We start from the raw sequence: 26875 nt of genomic DNA, 5'->3' as shown, positions 1-26875 counted from the left end.
AGGGATAAACAATTTGTTATCCAGATCATGATAACCTTACATTAGAAAAATACTCTAGAAATGTCAAATTACAGAATTTGTAGGCAAGATGTGAGGGGGAGAAATCTACTAGAATGTGCTTTTGAGAAAACTTATAAACCAGGTTTTGTTAATAGCAAAGGCAAAGAAGAGAGAACTTAGTTTATTCCCTACTGCCAAGGATATCTTTACTTCTCCCACTTCCTTTCCCTGTCTCCCATTTATTTCTCTATTTATGCATTCATTCAGCATTTTCCTGAGTATTTCCTTAGTGCTATTTTATTGCCCTACCCTGAAGGAACTATAACCCAGAGCAGTGGTTCTCAAAGTGTGGTTCCGCAGACCAGCAGGGTCAACATCACTTGGAAACACGTTATAAATTCGTACTCTTGGGCCCCACCCCAGACCCTATGAATCAGAAACTCCAGGAGTAGGGCCCCAACAACTTTAACAAACTTTCCAGATGATTCTGATGCACCCTGAAGTTTGAGTACTACTACTCTAGAAACACAATTATGATACAGTTTTAGTGCTTTGATAGCAGTTGTACTAGGCACCCAATGTATTCAGAGGTATGTAGGTGAGAAACGATGACATAACAACTGGCCTGTAGTTCTGGCATGAATAGTTCTTTGAACTCTCATTAGCCTAAGAATAATAAACATTTTCATTACTTAACGTTAACCGTTCGTATGACCAAAACCAGATCAAAAACTCTTGAGGACAAACGGCCCTCTACTTGAATCCCTGATGTTTAAAAAGTATTCGGTGAATCAAAGGCACAATAGCAAATTGTTACTGAAATCTTATTTGACATACAATATTACAAATCATATGCCGTGCTCCTTCAAGTTGCAAGACCTTAATGTTTTAAGTATAATAAGAGATATGAAAAATCCAACGGCATATCTTGAATTTAAGATGTCGCAACCTCAAATGAAACAGTATCCAACTAATGCAAAAGAAATTAAACTTTGCCCCGAGTACAGGGAACATATTTTTGCTACGCGGCTGTGACATATCAGCTGCTAGGATGATGTATACAAACTGCTCATATTAAAGTATAAGTACCTACACACGTCATACAAGGAGTTTACCTAAGAACTTGTAGAACAAAATTCCTTAACAACGGTCCTGAAGGGCAGATCAAGTTATGTTCTCTAACGCCTTCTATCAGGAAACGAAAGTTAATAGTCTAAGGAACTTTTGGGAAATGCTCTTCAAAGCTTCGAGTCCGCAAGCCACGCTGGCGCCACAACCTAGAGAGTTGCGCCTCCACCAGTCGCACCCACACGGCTTGGCCGCACTGCCCACGTGCTTCCGAACACTTACCCGCAGGGCCAGCTTGCGTCATGTGACACACCTCGCAGGCCCCGCATCTCATCTGTGACATCCCCAAAGGTGCCAGATTATTTTTTTAAAGAAAGCTGGCTCCGATCTCCAATAAAAGAGAGAGAGAGGACAAGGATTTACAAGCACTTATCTTTTGTGATTTTCGCTTCTAAGCTTTTCCTCTCCTTTACGAGCAATCTTCCGGCACTCCTTTTTCCTTATTGATCGGGCGTCTTCCTGGGCAGCTCCGCTGTTCTGGGTCTTTGCGGGCTGTAGGCACTGGCGCTGTGCGTCACTGTCCGCCGCCGTGTCCGCAGGCTGCTCCAGCCAGCCTCCTCTCGAGCCTGCGGTCTCAATGTCCTTCCCCCGGTGTGCCCTGCTGTGGGCTCGGCTTCCCCCGGGGCGCCAGCCTGGCCCCCGGGCAGCCGTCTGCTCTGCCCTTCGCGCCCACACTGGGCCCTTTCCTGGGACTCTGGGGCGCGTTCCTGCCGTTGCCTGCGCCTCTTCTTCTGCCTCAGGAGGCTCCAAAGCTCCGAACACGTCCTTGTTCGTGCCGCTGACTGTGAAACCGCAGGGCCGCAGCGCGGACGGCGATGTCGGGGCCGAGCTAACCCGCCCTCTGGACAAGAGTGAGTGCAGGAGCTGGCGAGGGCGGCGCGGGTGGTGTTGCAGGGCCCGCGAAGAAGCTTACCCCCGCCCCCCCCCCCGCCCTTCCCCTGGAGACCCGAGGTCCCCTCGAGCGTTGTCATCGTGCCTGTCAGTGTCTGCCTCCCTTATTGGCGTGTGAGCCCCTCACGGCTTGGGACTGTGTCTGATTGATCCTTTGATGTGCTGCCCCAGAAATGGCCTTCTCTCTTTCACTGTTGTCCTGTGAATGGTTTAAGCCCTCTTGTGATGGGACGATTCACCTTTTTTGAGTCGTTAGGTGGACGACTGATTTCTAGCGTACTCTTTCTCCTCCCCCGCTACCCAGAACTATTGCTCCGAGAAGGGACAAGGGAGTGAGGCATTGAAAAGCCAGAGGAAGATTTCTTTCAGGAGTTTTTGTCATTGACTGGGTACCTACGCAAACCAGACACTGTGTTAGGCTGTATGGTGGTTGCCATGAGGAACCAGACTCACATCCAGATCTCTTCTGCTCCAGAAACTTACAGTCTCGTGGGGAGGAAGGACCTATGGATGACCAACTGTACTACAAGGTAGAACATGATCAGGGTGTGCTCACCAAAGGTGGTAGGTTCCCTGGTCATCCGGGGCTCCAGAGGGAAAGGAATAGCTTAGCATCAGCAAGTGGCAAGATCTAATCCTATTGCTCCCCTGCAAAACATTGTTTAATGTTTTTCCATTGTTCCCAGTTTAAAAGGGTCTTCAATCCCTGCCTGATCTGGCGTGGGTACCTGTTGGAGAAGCATTGTTGCGCGCCACTCTCTTTGTTTCAGTCAAACTGATGAAATGTGCACTGTGCTCCAGGGCTTTTACACATGATACTCCCTCTGCCTAGAATACCTCTGTAATTCCATTTTCTTCTTCTTTTTCTAAGAATAACAATGGCTAATACTCAGTGTTTGCTAGAGATAGGTACTGTTTTAAGCAAGTGACCCATTTAATCTTTACAGTAACTCTTATGAAGTAGACAGTCTTTACCACTGACAGATATTTATCTAGTCACACAGTAGCACATACATAATATTTATATATTATGTAAACATATATATAATATATATATTTTTTCTGGTTGATTGTAACACATACATATATGTATATAAGTATATGTATATATATTATATGTATATATGTATTTTTTTCTGGTTGATTGTAACACATTTAGCCATGTGAACACGATTGACTACAAGTAGAAAGATGGTGCATATTTGTGATAGTCATTACAGCACTTAAGTGACTGGCCCAATTTACAGTTTACTTACCTTTTCTCCATTTCCCAAATGGTAAAATGAGAATAATATTTTCTTTGCTTACATCTCTGGATTGTGAAAGTCATGATAACGTGTTGGGCAAAGCACTTTGAAAAGTGTAAAGGGGTGAACAAATGTAAACTAGTATCACTTGTAAACATTTGCTATTTGAAAAATGGAGTTACCCTGCAGTAGAATCTGTGATGTGTGGAAACTGGGAAAACTATTCCCCTAGGAGCCCAAATAATCTATCGCAACTATATAGCATAGGTTGATGTGAGGATTTAACAAAATACGTATTTTTGGGTTATCGTATAAATAAAGGTTCTAAGCCTCTCTTTCTTTAGGGTGTAAAATAGCTGGTGTAAAATTCCTTGGATGTATTTTTACTCATGATCAGCTGGTCCCACCAGATTAGTGTTTTGAAATCTTTTGGGCACTGTTACAAATTTTTAAGTGTTTGGAAGTTCTAACAATGAAGTGCAGCTACCTTTGATGGCAGAGTGGCCCTCCCCTTTCTTGGACAGCTGACTAAGCTGGAAGTTTTGGGTGATCTCAAGTGGAACAGTGAAGGAGGAAGGTAGCACCCAGGCACTGAGGTAAGCTAGGTGAGCCCTGGCTGACCATGGGTGATTGATGCACCTCACATGATCTCTTTCTAATTTTTGATTGATCACTGGTATGTTTACAGGATGTGACAACAACAAATAATATTCATGGTGAATTTTATTAGCAGTTGTGACTCATAGGGAAGGTATCAGATTAATTGAGACAGGTTGTGGTAGTTTCCTCATAGATGCTAGTAGTGGTAGATGGGTAGATGCAGATTGGAACTTGGATTCGTAGGGTTGAAGCCACTCAGCTCCATATTAGTGAAGTGAACTGGAGTCAGAGTATGAAGTACAGAATTACGGTGTAATGCTAAGGGGGTCAAGATTATGGAGACAGTTTCTGCATAGGGTATTAGGCGACACTTTTCTGACCAGAGCACAGCTAGCTTCCTGGATGAGAATCATGCTGTTGATTACAAGGGGAACCTTAAGAAAGAACAGAAGCCTAACGAAGTCATTGTAATTTGATGTAGGTGTATCAGGTACAGATAACATTTGAGGGTGTAGGGAATAGTCCTCTCTCACAGCCATCACCTGAGAGAGATGCAGAAGGGTCGGAGGCATTTGGCCTAATGCAGCTGTCTGCTGCAATAGGGGCAGTTTCAGTAAATCTAGTACTAGTTTTTATAATTCCCTTTGTGATGATACAAAAGGTTCATCATGAGTTCAGCCACTACTAGAACAGTATTTCAGTACTTCTTCATATTCAACAAGAGTGGTAATACTAGTTGTAATATTAAAGGGGTGGAAACTAAATGCCACTACTAGGTGGTCTTTGGTACAGTCTCTTCAGGATTGATTCTCCCTTTCCTTTTTGGATCCTAGAGATGTTCTGATATATTCTGATCACTTCTCTCCACCTGTGTTTCCACTGTGACTTTGGCGTTTCCAATTCTGTTTTGAAGAGGTTGAGTTTTGTACCTTTCCACCTGCTTCTCCAACCCTCAAGTGATCATAGAACTTTGATGTATTAAGAAATGGGCTTCTAGTTAATTACTGATAAGTACAGTGGAACAGCGAATTAAAACGTTTTAACAAAATGGGTAAATCATAAGGTTTAAGCAGTCCCAACCATTAGTAGTAGCTACTTTGTTCTTCATCGAGATGTACGTGGAGTGAGTAAAGTGGATCATTTCTGTGTAAAGACTCATGTGAGGTACATTTACATTTTAGAAGAGAACCTGTTATTAAATCCCAAACTCCCATTGTAGGAAGCTGGAAGAAAGCTATTAACTGGTTAAAAGTTGTAGTACTGAGTCATTTCTACTGTGGCTGAAATCTAGAGAGTCTCCTTTAATCACCGTTAATTTCAATGAGAAATAACTGTGATCCCCAAATCAGGTCATTCTGTTAAGAACAATGAGACAGGGACTTTCCTGGTGGTGCAGTGGTTAAGAACCTGCCTGCCAATGCAGGGGACACGGGTTCGAGCCCTGGTCTGGAAAGATCCCACATGCTGCGGAGCAGCTAAGCCCGTGTGCCATGACTACTGAGCCTGTGCTCTAGAGCCCGCGAGCTACAACTGCTGAGCCCGTGTGCCACAACTCCTGAAGCCTGCGCACCTAGAGCCCATGCTCTGCAACAAGAGAAGCCACCACAGTGAGAAGCCTGCGCACCGCAACGAAGAGTAGCCCCCGCTAGCCACAACTAGAGAAAGCCCGTGCGCAGCAATGAAGACCCAATGCAGCCATAAATAAATAAATAAATAAATTTTAAAAAGAACAATGAGACAGTTAAAGCTTAATTTTTATGAAAAACAAAACTATGTTTCCATATACTTCTGTAGTAGATTAAGTTTTCTTCAGTGCTATTTCCATTGTGTTAATGTTTTTGCAGTTATCTTTTAAATTTTAGATAAAAGAAAGTATTGATACAGAGAAACTTCACTTTTAGTATGTGGGTAGTATTCATTTTTTAAAACAGCTGTACAATATGATTTACATATCATAAAGTTTATCCATTTAAAGTGTAATTAAATGGTGTATTTGCAGGGTTGTGAAACTATCACCATAATGTAATTTTAGAACATTTTCATCACCCCCAAAAGAAATCCCATACCCAGAAACAGTGACTCCCCATTCCCGTAGCCCCCAGTCCCCTCTGCCCAGCCCGTGGCAACCACTAATCCACATTCTCTTTCTGTTTGGACCTTTCATATAAATAGTATACAGTACGTGGGCCTTCCTGACTAGTTTCTTTCACTTAGCATGAGAAAGTTCATATTACTGAAGCATTTTAAATTGAGTGAAGTATCATAATTCTTGCATAACACTGGAGTATTAGTTACAGAAAATGGATTAATTCTAATAAATGTGATGTCTTCAGTTTGTATTGAGTTTATAGGTCAGCAGAATTTCCCCAAGCAATTGCATGTGCCTTTTTTGTCACTGATTTTTCCACTATTGTAAAGAAACTGTTGCAACTACTGGGTACAAAGTAACAGAGACCCAGAAATATCAGGATAGCTGCCTGTGATAGTAGATGTATTTGTATGCATCTTACATTTAGTTGTGGGAAAACCTAATGGCTAAACCAGCGACTTTGAAATTCCCTCATTCTGTAAAACAAAGTTTTGATAGTGAGATGCTTTATTAAGGCTTAATTTCTTCAGTGAGTGTTGTGTGTGTGTTGTGGTTGGATGAAAATGCAGGCCACCTGGCCATTCTGTGTTTCATGAGCAAAGACTGTATCAGTTTTAGCCTGCCTTCCCAGAAATGTAGAGTGTATGGCTGGATTAGTAAAATGTTTATCTCTACAGAATAATGCAGTAGTGTTTTAACGTGTGCACTGTTAATACAATCTCAGCTTGATTAAAGTATTTTCACCTGTAAAATTAGGGCCTCATAGTGGCATGTTACTTCAGCAGGTATCTAATTCAACCTCCACTGTAGCACAGTAATTTCTCTGCTGTCACCCTTGAAATACAGTCATCTAAGCCTTGCTTGAGTACTTTCAGTGACAAGGAGCTGGCACTTTTGTGAGGCAACCCCTTTTCCCTGTTCTAATTATTAGGAAGTTCTTGTATAAATTACACTGAAATCTGTTTCCTTCACTTCCCACTGACTTTAGTTATGCCATCTAGAACAAAATATGTATAATCTGTTCTCCCTAAAATCATCTTCAAGCTAAAGATCATCCCTGGCTCCTTTAGTCATTCACATGAAAGCATAATGATCTGGCCCTCACAGTATTGGTTATCTTTCTAGATACCTTTAGCTGCTCACTATTTGATGTTCAGAATGGTTGTAAGTAAACAAAACAGAACATGGTTATCTAAAAGTGGTCTGTTGGAGGCTAGGGGTGATGCTAATCCTGTAGCACCTTGCTTAGTCTTCTGCAGTATTACAGGAATATTGCATTGTTTGACTTTATACTTTTTCTAGACACTATTAAACTACAAAGAGTTTGTGATCAACTAAAACCTTCAAGTTCTTGCAACACACAGTAGACTGCTGCCTTGAGTGTTACGACTTCAGGTTTCTTTTGCTCTTTGGGCATTGCTCTATCTGGAAAACAAATGTTAAACATATGTTAAATTTTTATATCTTTCTTCCAGATGAAGTAAAGAAGATCTTAGATAAGTTTTACAAGAGAAAAGAAATTCAGAAACTGAGTGCTGATTATGGACTCGATGGTAAGGCTAATAAGATTTCCATTAGAGACATTACTGCTTAGATTACAGCTTTGTCATTATTGTGTGGGACCTAGTGTGGCCTGGACATACGTATTAATACATAGTTGTAATCTAGAGAATGTCCCTGACTTTTGCTTCTCTCCAGGCAGGAGCTCGGCAGGATGCACCTGGGGAGCCAGACACACGGCAGGGGAGCTGTGTGTTCAGCTTTCCTTCATGCTCTACTAGAATATCAGTTTTAGCCCAGATCATAACAAGCCAGCTGTACTACAAGAAAACAAAAAGACACTTTGAGGAGTTAGGTGTGATGTGTATATGTATTTTTTAAAATGAGAAATTAAATGAAAACTAAATCCTACCTATTTTGATTTTGTGTTTCCCACAGCTCGTCTCTTCCACCAAGCTTTCATAAGCTTTAGAAATTATATTATGCAGTCTCATTCCCTGGATGTGGACATTCACATTATTTTGAATGATATTTGCTTCAGTGCAGGCAAGTGTTTAGAGACTTTTTAAAATCCTGTTGAGCATACTTTCTGTTTCTTCCTATGTTTATTTCTCTAGTTAGGGCTTATTTGCTTTAGAATAAGCCCTGTTAATATCCTCTGTAAATAATTCAGTGCTTTCATAGGAGGCCTTCTAGGTCCTTTTGCTTTTATAGTGGGTCCCTGAACTGGTTATTAAATCACCCGTATGTCATAGGCTGGAGGAAGACTGGGGTCTTGATCTGTCATTATCTGCTCTTCACTATGTAGTAATATAGGCTACAGTGAAATAAACTCTCACACAAGACAGAATTAATACATAACAGATTCCATCTGTTTCTGCCACTGGCTTGTTTCTCCCTCATATTAGGACAAAGCTCTTGCTATAAAAGAAAAAAATGTAGGAACATCATTATTTTGTTCCCATAGGCAGTTTGGCTTTGGTTATATTTTTATGTATTTGACTGTTAGACTTTTGCCCTGGGCCAGGCACTGAGGTAGAACCTGGACACAAAGCAGAATTGGACACAGCCCCACCCTCATCAGAGCCACTAAGGTGTGGAGACTTCTTGCTGAGGAGTCAGTTCACTTTCATGTTTTGTCTCTTAGTGGTCTCTGTAGTTTAAAAAATACTTGCACCTGTATTTCTCTTCAGTAACCACAGGCCTTCTCTCTCATGTATATTCCCAGGTCCTTTGTTTTTTGTTGTTTGTTTGTTTTGGCCGTACCATGCCACTTGCGGATCCTAGTTCCCCAACCGGGGATCGAACCCGGGCCCCCTCGCAATGAGGTGCCGAGTCCTAACCACTGGACTGCCAGGGAATTCCCCCAGGTTCTTTGTTTTTTTTTTTTTTTTTTTAGAAAGAACATAACTTTTTTTTAAATTTTATAGCTACTTTATTTATTTATTTATTTATTTTTGGCTGTGTTGGGTCTTCGGTTCGTGCGAGGGCTTTCTCTAGTTGCGGCAAGTGGGGGCCACTCTTCATCGCGGTGCGGGGACCGCTCTTCATCGCGGTGCGCGGGCCTTCCACTATCGCGGCCCCTCCCGTTGCGGGGCACAGGCTCCAGACGCGCAGGCTCAGTAGTTGTGGCTCACGGGCCCAGCCACTCCGAGGCATGTGGGATCTTCCCAGACCAGGGCTCGAACCCGTGTCCCCTGCATTGGCAGGCAGATTCTCAACCACTGCGCCACTAGGGAAGCCCGGTTCTTTGTTTTTAACTTAACTTTCATCAATGCTGATCTTTACCTGTTTGCATAGAAGAAGTGGAACATGGTTGTTGAAAGCCAATTTTCTGTTTTCCTGGAAAATATAAGTGAAGTAAGGAGGAAAATGTAAGACAAAGCAGGATCTCAGGAAAGGATGGAGTTCCTTGTTTTAGGGTTTTTCTGTTTATTCTGGCGATGTCCCCTTAATTTAGCTCACTAAGAGTAAAGTTCTCATTCAGTTCAGTTATGGGTAACACTTAGATTGCACATATTAATGCAATGTTTTATTTTCCAGCTCACGTGGATGATTTATTTCCATTTTTCTTGAGACATGCAAAACAGATATTTCCTGTGTTGGAATGTAAGGATGATCTACGTAAAATCAGTGACCTAAGAATACCGCCTAACTGGTTAGTTTCTTTATTTGTGGATTTGAAATTTTCAGTTTCTAATCTTGGGAAATTAGTGATCATTATAGATTTTTATTGTATGCTGGATGATAAATCATAAGTTGTCTAGATTGTTTTGTTTTCTCTAGAAAAGTGGGCAGTTTTGGCAGGCAGTTAACTGGTATCTCCCCTTGAATCCTAATCAGGTTTGGTTTAAGGTTTTATTAGGGCAGATCTAGAGTAGCCCTTTAGGGTGTCATCCTTACAATTCAGGTGTGGCCTTTCTGGTGTCTCAGCTGAATACGCTATTAATGAGCTCTCCCCACCACCACTGTGGCTGGAACTCCAGCATCTCCTAGCACTTTGCCACCTCTTTGAGACTTTCCACTCAGACTCTTAGCAAGCTGTCCTCTGTTAGGCCCTGCACATGCTCAGCCCAGCCCTTGGCCAAGGACCCAAGGAACTCCCACACAGGCTTCAAGGCACCCCCTCTATTGCGCCCTTTTTTCTCTTTCACACTCTGGCCTTCAAATTCCAGCTGCTTCAGCAGCTTTGAACTTGATCTCTACTGCTCAGCTCAGTGGGACTATTTTACCTTGCTTGGGTTCCACCTCCTTGTGCCCTACCGGGGCACAGCAGGGCTCATCTCAGGTGTTCCTTTCTTTTGGGGCTTGTAGTCCTGCACTGCCTCCTGTCCGTGTCCCCAGGCAGCTGCTGTATATATTTTGTCCAGTTTTGTACTTGTTTATGGTGAGAGGGCAAGTGCTCATGGCCAGAAGCGGAAGACTCAGTCATTTTATTGTATATGCTGAAATTCAGAAGCCTAGGAATATTTATTTATAGGGCATATGTAGAGCTGTGGAAATAACGTGGACAAATCTCTGGAGCTGTTAGCAGTTTAAACTTATTTTAGGTAACTCTTGGGGAAGGGGATTTGTACAGTGGCAAGAATATCCAATAAATTAATTTGCATTTGGATTTTTTTGTCCCCTAGTTAGTAAATGCTATTCTTGGAAAGCAGTCATTTTAGTGTGGATATGAAACTCATCATTTAATTTTTCAAAGATGCTATTTTATGAATGTTAAGAGGATGTTTCCTTGGAATTTTTTTCATTTAATACCTTTGCCAGGATTTTGAGGTTAATGGAATTAAGCTGTTTACCTACTCATGTTTTAGGTACCCAGAAGCCAGAGCCTTACAGCGGAAGATAATATTCCATTCAGGTCCCACAAACAGTGGAAAGACTTACCATGCAATCCAGAAATACTTGTCAGCAAAATCTGGAGTATATTGTGGCCCTTTAAAATTACTGGCACATGAGATCTTCGAAAAGAGTAATGCTGCTGTTAGTATATTACCAAATATTCTCTCTTTTTCTTGTTAATTTGGGGGAGAGTAGAGTGAAGGGGGTAGAGGGGGATGTAGTAATTTACTGTTAACAAAAAGTGCCATATTGCATTGCATCTAACAAGCCATCAAGTGTAAGATGTACTGTTATTTTATGTAAAGCTGAGAAAGAAGATGATGCTGCCGACTGAATTCTGACATGCCATCCATTGTTAAGAGGTATCCTGGTTTCAGAGATACTAAAATGTGAAAAAACGTGTGTATTAGAATGAGTGAAATACAATATTACAGAATATTTCACATATACAGAGAAATGCAGGGAATAACATTTAGATAACCTGAGTCCACTACCCAGCTCCCATCAGATTCTAATATTTTGCCATACTTTTTTTTTTTTTTAACTTTTTTTAAGAAATAAAATATTATTGGGGAATTCCCTGGCAGTCCAGTGGTTAGGACTCGGTGCTTTCACTGCAGAGGGCCCGGGTTCAGTCCCTGGTCGGGGAACTAAGATCCTGTAAGCCATGTGGCACAGCCAAAAAAAAGAAAAAGAAAATATTGATATAGAGGAAATGCCCTCTGAACCCCTTCTTTGTCTCCTCAGAGTTACCCACCTACTCTGTTGTATTCAATTTACCTTTTTTTAAGATTAGACCTTTGATGCTGTCAACTAGAACTAACAATAAAGACTGAGAAAAGGACTGAATGCCCTGTGGTCTGAGGCATCATTTCAGTAAAGGGGCCACATTTTAGTTCATTATTTTATTATGACTTTATAATGAAAGATTAACCCGTTTTGGTAGGTGATTTGCATTCTCTTTTATTATGTTCTGAATAATTTGTGTAATTTGCATACATAATGCCTCCTTATTCATAAATACTTAAAGTATTTCCACAGAACAAAGACTTTCTTCTACATAGCCTCAGGATATTCATTTAAAGTAGGACATTTAATATCGATAGAATACCATTATTTAATCCACAGTCCATATTCAAATTTTGCCAATTGTACTATAACACTGCCACCACTCCATTTCCCCGTCCGCACCCACCCCACCCTCGCCCTGATCCCAGCATTCTGTTCAGGGTCTCCCCCTGTGTTTTATTGTCATGTCTCTAGTTTCCATTAATCTGGGACAATTCCTCAGTCTTTCTTTGTCTTTCATAACCTTTACATTTTGAAAGACTACAGGTCAGTTGTGTTGTAAATTGTCCCTCAGTTTGGATATGTCTGATGTTTCCTCATTAGTTTCAGGCCACTGTGGAGACCAGCTGTTCCAGTTTGCCTGGACTCTCCCTGATTTAGCACCAAATGTTCTTCATCCTGGGGAACCCCTCAGTCCTGAGTGGACCGGGGTGGTTGGTAACTCAGATACACCATAGCATTGATGTTGGTCCTTCTCAAAGAAATATATTAGGAGGTCTTTATATTCTTAAATTTTATTTATAATATTCTTCTTGAACGTAGAAACAATTTCATTTTAATAAACTAAAATGGTACAGAAACTATTGAAATAGTACAAAGGTAAAAAGTGAAACTGCTGCAATTTCTCATGCTTTTGTTACCTGAGAATTTAGCTGATTTGAGATGTTTCCAAGTTTACTTAGGTTATATAAGAGAGTGGCTTTTATTTTCTTATTAAAATTTTTTTTACAGGATTGGGAATATTTTGTTTCAACTATTAGACAAATAAATTTGACGTAATGGAGAGAATACTCTATTAAACATCCAAAACTTCTTTTTGCTATTGTTTTCAAGGTGGAAATAATTCCAGTTTTCTTTTTGTCATCTTAGGGTGTGCCATGTGACTTGGTAACAGGTGAAGAACGTGTGACAGTAGAGCCAGATGGGAAACAGGCTGCCCACGTTGCTTGTACTGTTGAGATGTGCAGTGTTACAACTCCTTGTATGTATATACCATTTTAAAAACTATGGTTTAGTATTTTTTTATTTTAAAATTCAGATGAACATGTGGAATGTGTTTTTTATTGTGAAACAAATTTTAAATTGAGACAAAGAAAAGAATAGTACAGCAAATACCCAGGACTTACCACTACTTAAAAATGCCAAACATTCTCTTATGTTTGCTTTTGAATTTCTTTCCCTTTTTCTCTTAAAAGAACTGAAATGTCAATAAGTATGAATTTTCCTTTGTATCACTCCCCAGTTCAATTCCTCTCCCCTCTTTTGATCCAATTGCTATCAAATATTTTGTATATACCTTTCCCTTTTTTTTTTTTTTTTTGGTATCACTGTTATGTATTGCCTATCAATACTGTGGATTGTGTGTTTTAAAACATTTACATGATTATCATATTGCATTATTATTCCACAACTTGCTTTTTATTTTACACGTTTTTAGATCTAGTCTTGTTTACATATATATGTATCATGAATATATATCACATTTATTCATTTAAATTGTTATGTAGTATTCCATATTATGACTAAAATTATTCATTCCTCTATTAAAGAATATTTAGGTTGTTTAAAGTTTTTCACTATTACATATAGTACCACAGAGAACTTCTATTTAAGTACTGTAGTTTTGAAAGTATTTTAAATGAAAATTAACTTTTTTCCTTATTATGTAGGCAATCATTTCTTCATTATAGAAAACATAAAAATAAATGCAAAGAGAAGGAAAAAAAATATTTCCCAATTCCACCCATCCAGAATCAACAAGTGTTAACCCTGTGGTGTATATTTTCTAGATCGTGTTTGTATTGTGTATGCATATACTTACGTGTGCATTGTGGGTGTGTATATTAAATAAAATAGGGATTATATATTATGTACTATTTGGTAGCTTGCTTTTTTCATTTTAATAATCTTAACTTTCTGAGTAAATGGATAGTTTTCAAAAAAATCCATTTATTCTAAAAGTAATACATTGTAAAAATTAAAATAGCACATATAAATCAAAATTCCTTCTTCTGCCCCCTCTTTTCTAATCCTGTTTGTATACGCTCAGATATGCTAGTAATTTTTAATCTGATGGTTTTTCAGTATAAAATTAGCTTTCTTTTGTTTGTTAAATGTCATTGTGGGCATATTAAATTTTTCCTTTTTTTAAAATATGCTCCTTGCAAATCCTTGGTATTTTGGGAAGCAAACTAAAATATAATTTATATGACTTAAAAAGAATAAAATAATATGGTTGGAAGCATTTTGGCATTAGAAAATAAAATGAGCCACTATTTATTTTACCATAATAATAAGCTTTAAAACCCCTAAGAAGGAGCAGAGCTGGAGCTCAGGGAATTACACGTTCTTCTCCGGTTCTCCTCCTGACACCCGTCTGGATTCCTGAGGCGCTTCATTTTACTGCAGGGTTATCTACTCCTTGGTCCCAGGAGCTACTTCAACTGCTGTGTGGATGTGTTCTTATTAGGCATATTCTCCAGGCTGCCTCTGAGATTGCAGAAAATAGGACAATTGAACCTGTTCAGTTTGGGAGGCAGTGCAGTAGAGATGGTCTGGGTTTGAATTTCACGGTTTTAAACCTTACACTAGGGCCAGTGACTTAACTTCTCTGGGTCTCAGTTTATTCTTCTGTAAAATGTAAATGTAGGGGAATTTCCTGGTGGTCCAGTGGTTAGGAGTCCTCGCTTTCACTGCCGACGACGGCGTGGGTTCAATCCCTGGTTGGGGAACTAGGATCCCGCAAGCTGCACGGCGTGGCCAAAGACAATTTTTTTTTAATTTAAAAAAAAAAAAAAAAAGATGAGATTAAAAATTTTTAAAAAGGAAATGTAAGTAATAATGATACTTACCTAATGGATTTGTTGTGAGGATTAAATGAGTTGTAAAGCACTTAGAACAAGCCTGCCAGAAACGAAGCACCTAATAAGTAATGATGATGATTATGGTGGTATTGAAAGCTTGAATTTTGGTATTGTGATTTGTTTATAATACTATTGAAGTAGATTGTCTTGCTCATGATAACTTTTTATTTCAAGATGAAGTGGCCGTGATTGATGAAATTCAAATGATTAAAGATCCAGCCAGAGGATGGGCCTGGACCAGAGCACTACTAGGTTGGTGGTCTTATTGCTATAAAACCTGTGCTTTGTGACATCTGCACTGGGATTTATCTGCATTTATCTGCTTGACATTGCCAAATAGAGCAGCTAGATTCTCTTTTGACACAAATCAAACAAAAATGTCAGCTAAGTGTGAGCTTTAATTTTCTAAATATTGTTCTAATAATGGGAAGTCCATTTTTTCTATGATAAAATTAGCATAATCACTTAATTAAAGTGTTCAAATCTTGCCATATTTACACAACCACTATTAACATTTTGGTGTTTCATGATAGTCTTTTTTCTCATGTATATGGTGTTTTGTGAATATATAATTTTTATCTTGCTTTTTTTTTCAGTTCTGTTGTTTCATAGACTTCTTTTTCATACCACATATTAACGTTGCATGTTCTCCATTGAAGAACTGTACTACACAGTCGTCCTTTGGTATTTGTGGGATGTTGGTTCCTGGACCCCCACAGATACCAAAATCTGCAGATGCTCAAATCCCTTACAGTTGGATGGCTTCTGCATCCATGAATTCAACCAGACGCGGATTGAATACGTTCAATCCGCGGTTGGTTGAATCTGCAGATGCGAAACCTGTGGATGTGGGATACCAGTTGTAATTTGTCCCAAAGAGTCGAACATTTTTCCCTATGATTAATGATGCAGTAAAAATCTTTGTAGGCGTAACTTTTTATTCATTTTATTACTTCTTTAGGATAGGCTCCTGCAAGTGAGGTCCATAGACATGAATGAACATTTCTCCTGCTTGATATCGGAGTGAATTTTTGATCAGCATGTTGTAGGGCAAGTGTTTTCAAATTTTAAAGCATAGGAACTCTTTGTGTAAACAAAGACTATACACTAAAGCCTGTAATATAAAATAGATGAAAGTGGATATGCTCAGAGGTAAGGAGCTTGGAGTTTCTTCTACCCACCAGCCCCCCAGCCTCTGAGGCACCTCCGTGATTCCATGGAGCCTAATTTGAAAAAGAAAAGTATAGGACTAATGTTCAGTATTAACCATCAAAATGCAGGTTCTAGTTCAGGCTGGCTTCATCCTCTAGTAGACTCAAAACCTTGGCCAAAGCAATTTAAAAACCCCAAGATTTATAAAAGTGGTGATAATTTTTGCCTACTAGAAGGTTTTGTTTTGAGGTTAGAATCATAGAGATAATATGAAAACACTTGGTAAAGTTGTAAAGCAATAGGTAAGCAAACTTAAAGTATTTTTGGTATGTAAAGTATTGCATATTTAATTTTATATCTTTAAAATTTTAAAGAATGCCAATTTTGCATTTAACAGGACTCTGTGCTGAAGAAATCCATTTGTGTGGAGAATCTGCTGCTATTGACCTGGTTACCGAGCTTATGTACACAACTGGGGAAGATGTGGAGGTACTAGATTATACACTTTGTTCTCAAGGTGGCATAGCACATAGCCCAGAGTACCCAGGCAGTGGCTTCATAGGCCCCAGATGGTGGCAAAATCAGAACTTGAAAGATTAGCTTCATTTCCTCATAGTTGACTAGATCATACATAGTTGGTTGACCCTCATGAACTAAAGTTCTGACTGCGTGGCTGTCACACCCTAAGTCTCCAAAAGTATAAGGAGATTCCTTATCTTTTCTTGACAAAACCTTTTGGAGTTTAAACAGAACTCTTTAGAATTAAATAAATCAGGAATGTTGGAAGTTGGAGTCTCCAGCAAAAGTTTGTGATTTTCAAAGTCTCAGATGTCAGATATTGGGGACTTTGATATATATCTGATTGGTAGAGATAGTTTATACCCTTTTTCAAATTCCTAGAGTAGGAAGCAACTCATTTCCATTTAATCCTACTTTTTGTTTTCTTTACCAGACTTCTGTAATAAAATGAAGAAATATTTTTAAATTGGTCCATTACTTTAGTTTTGTGCTCAGCTTTCAGGGAGAGAGAGTGGAATATAGTGGAAGAAATTCTGGGTTCTAGTCTTGGCTTTGCTGTTATTCACTTTGTGTTTTTAGGCAAATCACAGAAGGCTAGAACTGGAAAAATCCTCATCAGACCTGATCTTTTATTAGACTCTATTTTATTCTTTCATAAAAGGGAAATAATAGTTAATAACCCTTCTGAAATTACCACGTTGCCATAAAAATCAAATATATATGGAAGTGCTTTGAAAATTTATGAAATCCTCTGTAACATTTTGTTAATTTAGTAATACCAGTGAGAATGGATGGTAACATTTATAATATCAAAATAAATGTTTTTCTGTATTTTCTCTTGAAAAAGTTGGAACTTACCAGTTTCTAGCTACTCTTGATTGTGAGTTTTTCACAATATTAGAAGAAGCTGAGTTAGGTATGTTATTTTACAATATCATATCGTTTATTGTAGGTTCGAACCTATAAGAGGCTTACCCCCATTTTTGTGCTGGATCACGCATTAGAATCTTTAGACAACCTTCGGCCTGGGGACTGCATTGTCTGTTTTAGCAAGAATGATATTTATTCTGTGAGTCGACAGATTGAAATTCGGGGATTGGAATCAGCTGTTATATATGGCAGTCTCCCACCTGGTAATTATTGGCTTTCATCATGACAAGATATGAAATCTCTTGTTTTTGCCATTTATGTTGAGATATGTCTAGAAAACACAGTAAAAGATATGAATTAAGTTGCTTGGTGTGTAATTTGTTATAGGTCATATAAAATAAATATTTCTCTAGTCACCTTTGTGGTGATAGAAGTATTTTAATTATAGCTCTTGTTACTTGCTATTATTAGACTGTATTTTTAAATGTTGAGCTGATGATTTTCTTACAGAAATGTCACTAAAATATGAACTTGGTAATATTCTTAAAATATTACCAGAAATCTATTGATAAGTGTCCTCAGAAATGATAAGAGGATTGTGTTGCTCTTTGTGGGTATACTTAGTGGAATGGAAATAAAGGGTAAGTGGCTCCTTGAGAATGTAAAGAAATAAGTTTGAAACAATAAGAGTTTTATCCATAAAAATGGAGAGTAGGAGGTAAGGGTTTCCAAGATATATTTAGTGTGATGTAGTAAAAGTTTGAGACTACTGATTTAACATAAACTGTTCCTATTTTAGGGACCAAACTTGCTCAAGCAAGAAAGTTTAATGATCCTGATGATGCATGCAAAATCCTGGTTGCTACAGATGCAGTTGGCATGGGACTTAATTTGTAAGTAATCTGTTTTTAATAATCATGGATATTCAGTGGGTTAGATGGAAATTAAAAAACTTACAATTGGCATTAGAATGACCAGACACTTTGGTTTAGGAGAATGGATATTATAGTATAGATCTGAGATTTATCTCGCTCACACCTGTTGAGGGAATAAAATGAAAATATCACATAACACTTGGACTTTTGGGTGCTGCTTCCTACCACTGCTAACCTATTGCATTACCTCACTTTATTTTCAGTGTCTCAGTCGACAAGGGTGTGTGCCTGTTGGGCGTGCAGGGCCAGCCACTATTTTTAGGGGTTAGCAATATGAGCCTGAATATTCCTCTCCGGGGAATGAATGCAACTGTACCTTTATGCATGAAAGAACTATTCAAAGCCATTAACAGCAGTCAATGTTTAAAAGTAGCCTAAGAAGGGTTTATGTGGTTTATTTGTAAAAAAGTTATTTTCTAGAGCCTTACTGAGGTATAATTTACATATTATACGGTTCACCCGTTCTAAATGTATAATTTGATGATGATTTTTAGTAAGTGTACACAGTTGTTAAAAAATGCTATCTAAAGGGAAGAAAAAGAATTACCAACAAACCTTACTTTGTAAACAGTGGGCAATATTGCAAGTAGGCCTAAACTAGAATTAGAGTGAGCATTTCTGTAATGAATCAAATGATGGACGGTTTTTCAGACAGCAGTCTGTGAGATCATTTGTATTTCTGTTTCAGGAGCATAAGAAGAATTATTTTTTACTCCCTTATGAAGCCCAGTATCAATGAAAAGGGAGAGAAAGAAATAGAACCAATCACCACCTCTCAAGCCTTGCAGATTGCTGGCAGAGCTGGTAGATTCAGTTCAAAATTTAAAGAAGGAGAGGTTACAACAATGAATCGAGAAGACCTCAGTTTATTAAAGGAAATTTTGAATAGGCCTGTGGAGCCTATAAAGGTAAGGTGTAACATAGTAATTGCTACTTCTCTGTGGAGGACAGTCATTCCTTCCTTCACTTACTTTCCAGACTTTTGCCTCAGACACCTGAAAACAAATAAGCAAAAGAAAATTTTATGCCATGAAAATCATGTCAAGAAAACCCTGCTTTGGGCTTCCCTGGTGGTGCAGTGGTTAAGAATCCGCCTGCCAATGCAGGGGACACGGGTTCGAGCCTTGGTCCGGGAAGATCCCACATGCCGCGGAGCAACTAAGCCCGTGCACCACAATTACTGAGCCTGCGCTCTAGAGCCCGCGAGCCACAACTATTGAGCCTGCGTGCCGCAGCTACCAAAGCCTACGTGCCTAGAGCCCATGCTCCGCAGCAAGAGAAGCCACCACAACGAGAAGCCCGCGCACCACAGCAAAGAGTAGCCCCCGCTCGCTGCAACTGGAGAAAGCTCGTGCACAGCAACAAGGAACCAACGCAGCCAAAAATAAAAAAAGTAAATAAAAAAATAAAGAAGAGAAAACCCTGCTTTATTGCTTTTGAGAGGCCTAATAGAGACCCCTTGGTTAGAGAATGGTATGCAAGTGAAAGATTCAGATTTTACAAATGTAGCCATAATACAACAAGTTTAGTAAACCTGTTATTCCTTTAGTTCTTCCTATAATCTAGCAGTGGGTGGGGATAGGGGCACGGTTGCTTCAGGTGGGCACACAGCTATGTCAGCAGACTGAAAATTGTGAGAAGCTTGGAAGTAGAAGAAACCTTTGTGTGTGGGGCAAAAATAGCATTAAGCTATACAACTTCAAACCAGTAAGGACAGGGTTAAATTTTGCTTAGTGTAGTTAATGAGGCAGAAGTGTACATGTTTTAAACAAACTGTTAACAAATTAAAGTTTGCCTGGAAAATTCACTAATTAAGGCTCATCTGATTTTAGTGACCCCACGTAAAAGGGTATATAAATGAGAGAATGCAAGGAAAAGTTCCTGGAGGAAAGCTGTGGTTGAAATCATTTCTGTAGCTTTTGTTAAGAGTGCAGCTGAGGGCTTCCCTGGTGGCGCAGTGGTTAAGAATCCGCCTGCCAATGCAGGGGACACGGGTTCAAGCCCTGGTCCGGGAAGATCCCACATGCCGCGGAGCAATTAAGCCCGTGCGCCACAACTACTGAGCCTGCACTCTAGAGCCTGCGAGCCACAACTACTGAGCCCGCGAGCCACAACTACTGAGCCCACGAGCCACAACTACTGAAGCCTGCACGCCTAGAGCCTGTGCTCCGCAACAAGAGAAGCCACTGCAATGAGTAGAAACCTGCGCACCGCAACGAACAGTAGCCCCCGCTCGCCACAACTAGAGAAAGCCCACGGGCAGCAACAAAGATCCAACCCAGCCAAAAATAAATAAATAAATAAATTAAAAAAAAAAAAAAAGAGTGCGGCTGATAATGAATCTCCTCCATCTCCCTCCTGTGTAGCTCCTTTCTTGTGTTCATCGTCTTCCTCCCTCCCATGACTCATCTCTCTCTCCTCCTTTCCTCTTTCTTTTTCCCATTCCTTTTCTCTCTTATTTTCTTGCTTATACTTATTGTGGGCAGTTCTTAACATTGTAAATATACAGGTAAAGAGATAGCTGACCTCCAATTTAGACATTTTCTCTTTTATGTATGTATGTCAGTTTTATTGCCCTGGTTAAAGTGATTGGGTTTTCCTTTTTCGTTTTTGTTCAGTGGAGAGAATTGGGACCCCGGAAACTATTTCTGGTACTCTGTCAGGTCATCACAGATTTTAGAAATATAACTAAAATATAAGCAAAAGATTAATTACTCAATGGGTATACTTGGTTAGTTTTACTAAATCATCTCGTCAGCTTTCCCAGTTGGTAATAAATGGCAAAGTATGATGCTTTTCTCTGTTTTACTCAAATTCTTGTCCCTTAACTCATTTGGTAATAGCTTAACCTGAATATAGGACTTATCTTGAAATAACTTAAGAAAACGTATCCTTAAAAAAAAATAAGCTTATGGTTGTTTTTTCTTTACTAAAGGCAGCTGGTCTTCATCCAACTGCTGAACAGATTGAAATGTTTGCCTACCATCTCCCTGACACAACGCTTTCTAACCTCATTGTAAGTAGAAACTCTTACATCGCTTTTCTAAAAAGGTCAGTATGTCAGACAGTTACTGGTTAACCTTGTGGACATGAATGGATAGTCTGTTTTTGTGAAGTTGCTGTTTATGAAGTTTATCTTGAAAGCGGAAACTTTCTCTCCAAATCTTTTGGGACTTTTGTCCTGAGGAATTTTCTGAGTATTTCAGGTCGGGAAGGCTATGGGGGAAGTCTGTTAGCTTGAGGAGGCAGTGAATTAAGCAGGCCTTTCTGGAAGTCTGTTAATGGATTAAAGCGATTGTCATTTATAGACTTGAGTACTTTATTCATGCCCAGCTAGGTAGTCCAGTAATTTAATATATTTTTTCCCCCAGGATATTTTTGTAGACTTTTCACAAGTTGATGGGCAGTATTTTGTCTGCAATATGGATGATTTTAAATTTTCTGCAGAGTTGATCCAGCATATTCCATTAAGTCTACGAGTGAGGTATGTTTTCTGCACAGCCCCTATCAACAAGAAGCAGCCTTTTGTCTGTTCTTCACTGTTACAGGTAAGCCTTTATCTCTGTGATATTTTGAGTTGTTTCAGGTTGATGCATTTTCCCCAAACAATAGTTTGTTATTCAAAATAAAGAAATAAGAGAGTACCCTTTAATATGAGATACTGTGTACGAACTTAAATAAAAATGGCTCTTTTTCCTTACAGATAATATTTTGGGGGAAGGAGAAGTCTTGCTTTGTATTTGGGCTTATATGGTAGCCTTTTTGAAGAAGATAAAACAAATAATTAAACAGTTTTTTCGAGGAAAGGGGTCTTTGCCTGATGATATACTTTTTCCTTATTGGTGTTGCGTAATATGTTTTGGAAGGGAGGTGGCTTTGGGGTCAGTAGTGGCAGTAGTATTCAGTTTTCTTAACTATCAGGCATTGGGCCAGGGATGGCTGTCTTGTGTGAATTTGGTGCCAAGGTTCCAGCCTCTTTTCTTTTAACTCATTTGGGTAGGGATACAAATCTCTAACTTCTGAGCACAAGATTCACCCAAACGGGGGGACTAGGCAAAGGCAGTAGAAGCTGAACTTCCAGTCTCCTGCCGTGTCCTCTCACATCTCTGGGCCCTTGCTCTCCCTCTTGCTTCTGCTTGGAGCACCCTCCCCACTAAACCCAGAGGTCTCCTCTTCGAATCTTTTCCTGATTCATCGTTGTAGTTTCACTGCCATCTTCTTAATAGATGTGAGCTTTCTGCATACTAGCTCTGTTCGTATCAAATCTATTTATAAGCTTATGTTTTAAATTACTTTAAAGTTACATAAATAATACATAAGTACTTTTTTTGTGTGAGCAAAATTAAAACATTAGAGAAGGTTAAATTGGGCTACCACCTTCAGTCTCAGTCCTCTGGCATAACTACTATTATCAGCTTTGTGTGTCCTTGCAGACCTTTTCCGTTACGTTTGCCTACATACCTGTATGAGTAGAAATTCTAGTTTTTGTTGGGTGGGTGTGCTTTCCCATAAATGTTACAATGAATTAGTCTGTAGCTTGCCTTTTTCTTTTTTCCTTAATGTGTCTCAGAGGTGTTCCGTGTCCAGCTATTTACTGTGTCCAGCTATCACCAGCTCTATGTTTCTTAGAGCTGGCATTTGTGAGAGAGCTAACTAGCATAAGGTTGAAGTTTATGGAACAAAGCCTTAAACTTAAAAAACTGGCCTGGATGGAGCTGGAGCCCATGGCCCTGACCCCATTTACACCATTCTTCAAGCAGCTACCCTAATAAAGCGGAAGCATATTACTAAGGAGTAAGGAGTCTGGAACAGTGCAGGTCAATAGTTGTTACGTGTTGTGTTTACAGATTAAAATGTGAAATCTAGAGATATTTCTTTTCTCTTGATCTTGATCTTATTACTGAAGTAGAAAGGAGCTCAATCCCACTGATGGTCTCTGATGCCCCTTAGGAAGTTGTTTTGAAACTGTGTTCCATGGCTCCTGCATGGGCCTCTCTCCCTCCCCGTCTCTGAGCAGCTCCGTGCTTAGCTCTTTTACATATTGGGCTTCCATTAGTTGTTTGTGGCCAAAAATATTAAAGCCACTGCCTTTATAAGATAACTTTTTGGCATGTCCTGCTTATTAGTAAGTTAGCATGGTCACATTTACATTCTTCATGGCTGTCCTACTTGGCATTTATTAAACTTAGCAGAATGCACCAGACTGAAATTAATAAAATTGTAACATTATTTAACCACAATTATTTGAAAACTGCCCTGCCTCTCTAAAGTATTGACCTTGCTTAGGTTAAGTATTTAGAGATAATTTTCCCTAATTAGGAAATGAACCATTTGAAATCACCTTATCCTTGAAGCTAAAGATTTTAAACTTCTGCTTGATAGTTCTTGCATAGTTTTATTTCTATCTCCTATAGTATATTGTGATGCATAATAATGCGTAGCATTGTCTGGGAGGCGGCATATCCTCCAAGAGTGTCTTGTGGTTCAAGAAGGAGGTATGGTGGTGTTATGGTAATGAGGAAGCTGAAGCACAGTGGTGACTTGGCCAAAACTATATAACTAGTAAAGAGGCAGTCTCTTTACTAGTTTGATTGACTCATGACCAACCTTGCACAAAGCCACCTCAAAGAGTTTCTTTATAATGAGGATATTAAAAAATACAAGCTCATATTTGAAGCTATAGGACTATTGCATGAAGGAATGAGGGTCTTCGGGTACTGTCTGCCTGAAACTTAGAACATTAATTGTTCATAAAAGTTAATAGACAGTCCCTGGAAAGCTAGTTCATGTACATATTGTTGCCCTGGTTTTGGAAGAAAGAAGGAAATCATCCCTTTTTTAAAAAAAAATACCTTTATAAGATATTAAATGTTCTCTAAAATACAGAAAAGTATAAAGAAGGAGAGAAACCAGCCTGCCTATTGAGATATAGCCACAGTTAACATTTTGTTGTGCTGTTTGTTTGTTTTTTTTTTTCTGGTCACAGACTGAAGTGAATTCTGATTGTTTTACCAAATTCGTTTCTTCTGTTTCTCTCAGTTTGCCAGGCAGTATAGCAGGAATGAGCCCCTGACCTTCTCATGGTTACAACGATATATTAAATGGCCGTTACTTCCACCTAAGAATATTAAAGACCTCATGGATCTTGAAGCTGTCCATGATGTCTTGGATCTTTACCTGTGGCTAAGGTATCAATTTTTTTCCTGTATGTGCTCTCATTTTTTAAGTAATAGGGCGAATCAAAGGTTTTATGATGGTCTTTTGCACTTTCAAATTAGGGACATATTTGCAGGGTGCTCTATTTTATGTTTATTGTCCATTAAGGCAGTTGAGCCTGGTTTATACCTATTCCAAAAATGACTTAAGGAGTTCTTACGATTCTAGTTACGATAGGTAGGTGAGAAAGTCCCCTAGATCCTTGTTACGCAAATGGTGATCCCTGGACCAAAAGCCTTGTTATCAACTGGGAGCTTGTTAAAAATAGAGAATATCAGACCCACCCAAGGCTTAATCAAATTCTGCATTGTAACAGGATCCTGAGGTTACTCATGTATACATTGTGATTTGAGAGGTACTGCTGTAGATCAGTGGTTATCAAAGGAGGGGCATGTCCCACTAGGGGAGCATATTGGAATCATTTAAGATATGAGCAATGACCGACTCTCATAACAACATCTTCCTTAGGTGTGTTGGCCGAAATAAAGGTTGAGCAAAGGCACTGGACACAGTTTTGCAAAAACAGAATATTTGGAATGAGTCAGTGTCAAGATGTAGTTACTTCATTGAGATTAGTCCAGCGACTGCGGTAAGAGCTGTTCCTATAATGTAATATGTCTTTTTTTCCAGCTACCGGTTTATAGATATGTTTCCAGATGCCAGCCTTGTTCGAGATCTCCAGAAACAATTAGATGGCATTATCCAAGATGGTGTACATAACATCACCAAACTGATTAAAATTTCAGAGGCACATAAACTGCTGAATTTGCAGAACTCATCAGCAGAAAGCCAATCCCGTTTGTCAGGAACAGTAAAGAGCCAAACTAGAAGGAATCACGGCAACAAAGCTTTAGGGAGTAAAGCTGCTGGACCACTTGGCCCTGGTGCAGGAGAGAAATCCCTTGCTTCCAGATTGGTGCAGCAAGGCCTCCTCACTGCAGACATGCTGAAACAGCTAGAAAAAGAGTGGATGACACAACAAACTGAGCATGGCAAAGGAAGAACAGAATCTGGGACTTCCTCAAAAGGGACAAGAAGAAAGAAGAAGGAACCCGATTCAGATTAGTTTTATTTTTATTTTTGCAAATAAAAATCTATTTTAAAATCCTTTTTTTCTTCATATGCATTTACTGCCTGGTATGGTACTGTGGCTGTCTTTTACTGGTCTTTTTTTTTTTTTTTGCTAAGAAAAATTAACTGTTAAGGATAACTAAACTGCTGTTTGTTTTGTGTCTTAGAGGATTTATTTAAAGATTTATTTAATGGCCATTGGTAGTATAGCACTAAGACAATGCACTATAAGGAACTCTGCATGGGAATAAAATCAGTTTGGTGAATTGTTTTGACCAGTTTCCTATACCTTTGCTGAGGATGTCACAGGTAGAATTCTTTGACAGAGATTGCTGTCTGTTGTACCCATGTACCCGAGGCTGTTCTAGGTGCTGGAAATACGCAGTAAATGAGACAGATAATGTTCCTGCCCTTGTGGAGATTATATTTTGGTATGGTGACAGACAGGAATAAGTTAAATAAATAATGTCAGCTCTGTGAGGGCAAATATTGTTGTCTCTGTAATTCACTGCCATATCTATGGTGCCTGGAATATAGTAGAAGGGCAAATGAATGTGAAATTAATAGATGTGATTTCAGAGATAAATGCTAGAAAGAAGTAGAATGAGGGAAGAGAGTGGTAGTGGTTGGTGGGCTATTTTACATAGAGTGAGTGGTCTTCCCGTGTCCAAAGGCCAGTCGGATGCATAGTGGCCTTTACTTGTCCAATAAAGTTTTAAGCCTTGGTTAGAGATATAGCTAAAAGGAGCTTAAGGACATAGTCTTTGGAGTTGGATAGATCTTGGTTTAGCTTCTCTCATCACTACCAGTTAGTTCAGTAATCTTACCCTCTCTATGGCTTGGTCTCCACATCTGAAAAAGATGGACAATAACACCTACTTAGAGTTGTTTGGGAGGTTAAATGTGATGAGATGCCATATAGCACAGGACTTGGTATACAGGAAGTGTTTTATAAATGAACCTGAAGGTTTGGGTTCATTCTGGGCTGTGAATTGAGCTCTTAGGTCATTCGAAGAACTAAACTAATTTCTTGAGCAACTGCTAAATCGAGGCTGACTTCAGACTAGGGATTAAACTGATTTGGTTGCAGTTGGGTCAAGGAATAGCCAAGTTTACAGTTAGTCATCTCTCTGACTTTTTCTTCAGTAGTTCAGAGTTCAGATGATATTTAATTGATAGCAGTCTTTATTCTTCTAACCTTTGCCTTCATAAAAATAAACGCTGAACAGGCAGCACTGACTGTATATCTCCCTTACTTGTGGATAATCACTAGTGAAATGCCTGGAAGGGCATATTTCTTTTGATATTTTGTGTTTGAGCAACTTTAACTTCTAGGACTTGCTTTCCGCTGTGACTTACGTCATGGCAGACATAGTCTATTCT

At 39.2% G+C, this 26875-nt stretch overlaps 1 protein-coding gene across 1 annotated transcript; it reads left to right on the top strand.

Annotated features, from left to right (window-relative positions):
• The first annotated feature begins 1643 nt into the window (after positions 1-1643).
• On the top strand, positions 1644-25597 carry SUPV3L1 (Suv3 like RNA helicase). The gene is made up of 15 exons (XM_036829577.1): positions 1644-1979; positions 7431-7508; positions 7894-8001; positions 9499-9613; positions 10770-10938; positions 12736-12847; positions 14904-14981; positions 16279-16370; positions 17353-17533; positions 18070-18163; positions 18894-19113; positions 21141-21221; positions 21577-21753; positions 24245-24393; positions 25052-25597. The coding sequence occupies exons 1-15, from the start codon at positions 1706-1708 to the stop codon at positions 25485-25487; spliced, it is 2364 nt and encodes a 787-aa protein (XP_036685472.1). The 5' UTR covers positions 1644-1705; the 3' UTR covers positions 25488-25597.
• The last annotated feature ends 1278 nt before the right edge of the window (positions 25598-26875 follow it).

The sequence above is a fragment of the Balaenoptera musculus genome, chromosome 16, assembly GCF_009873245.2.
Source record: "Balaenoptera musculus isolate JJ_BM4_2016_0621 chromosome 16, mBalMus1.pri.v3, whole genome shotgun sequence".
Taxonomy (NCBI): domain Eukaryota; kingdom Metazoa; phylum Chordata; class Mammalia; order Artiodactyla; family Balaenopteridae; genus Balaenoptera; species Balaenoptera musculus.
The sequence above is the reverse complement of the archived record's forward strand: the minus strand, read 5'-3'. Positions and strand labels throughout refer to the sequence as shown.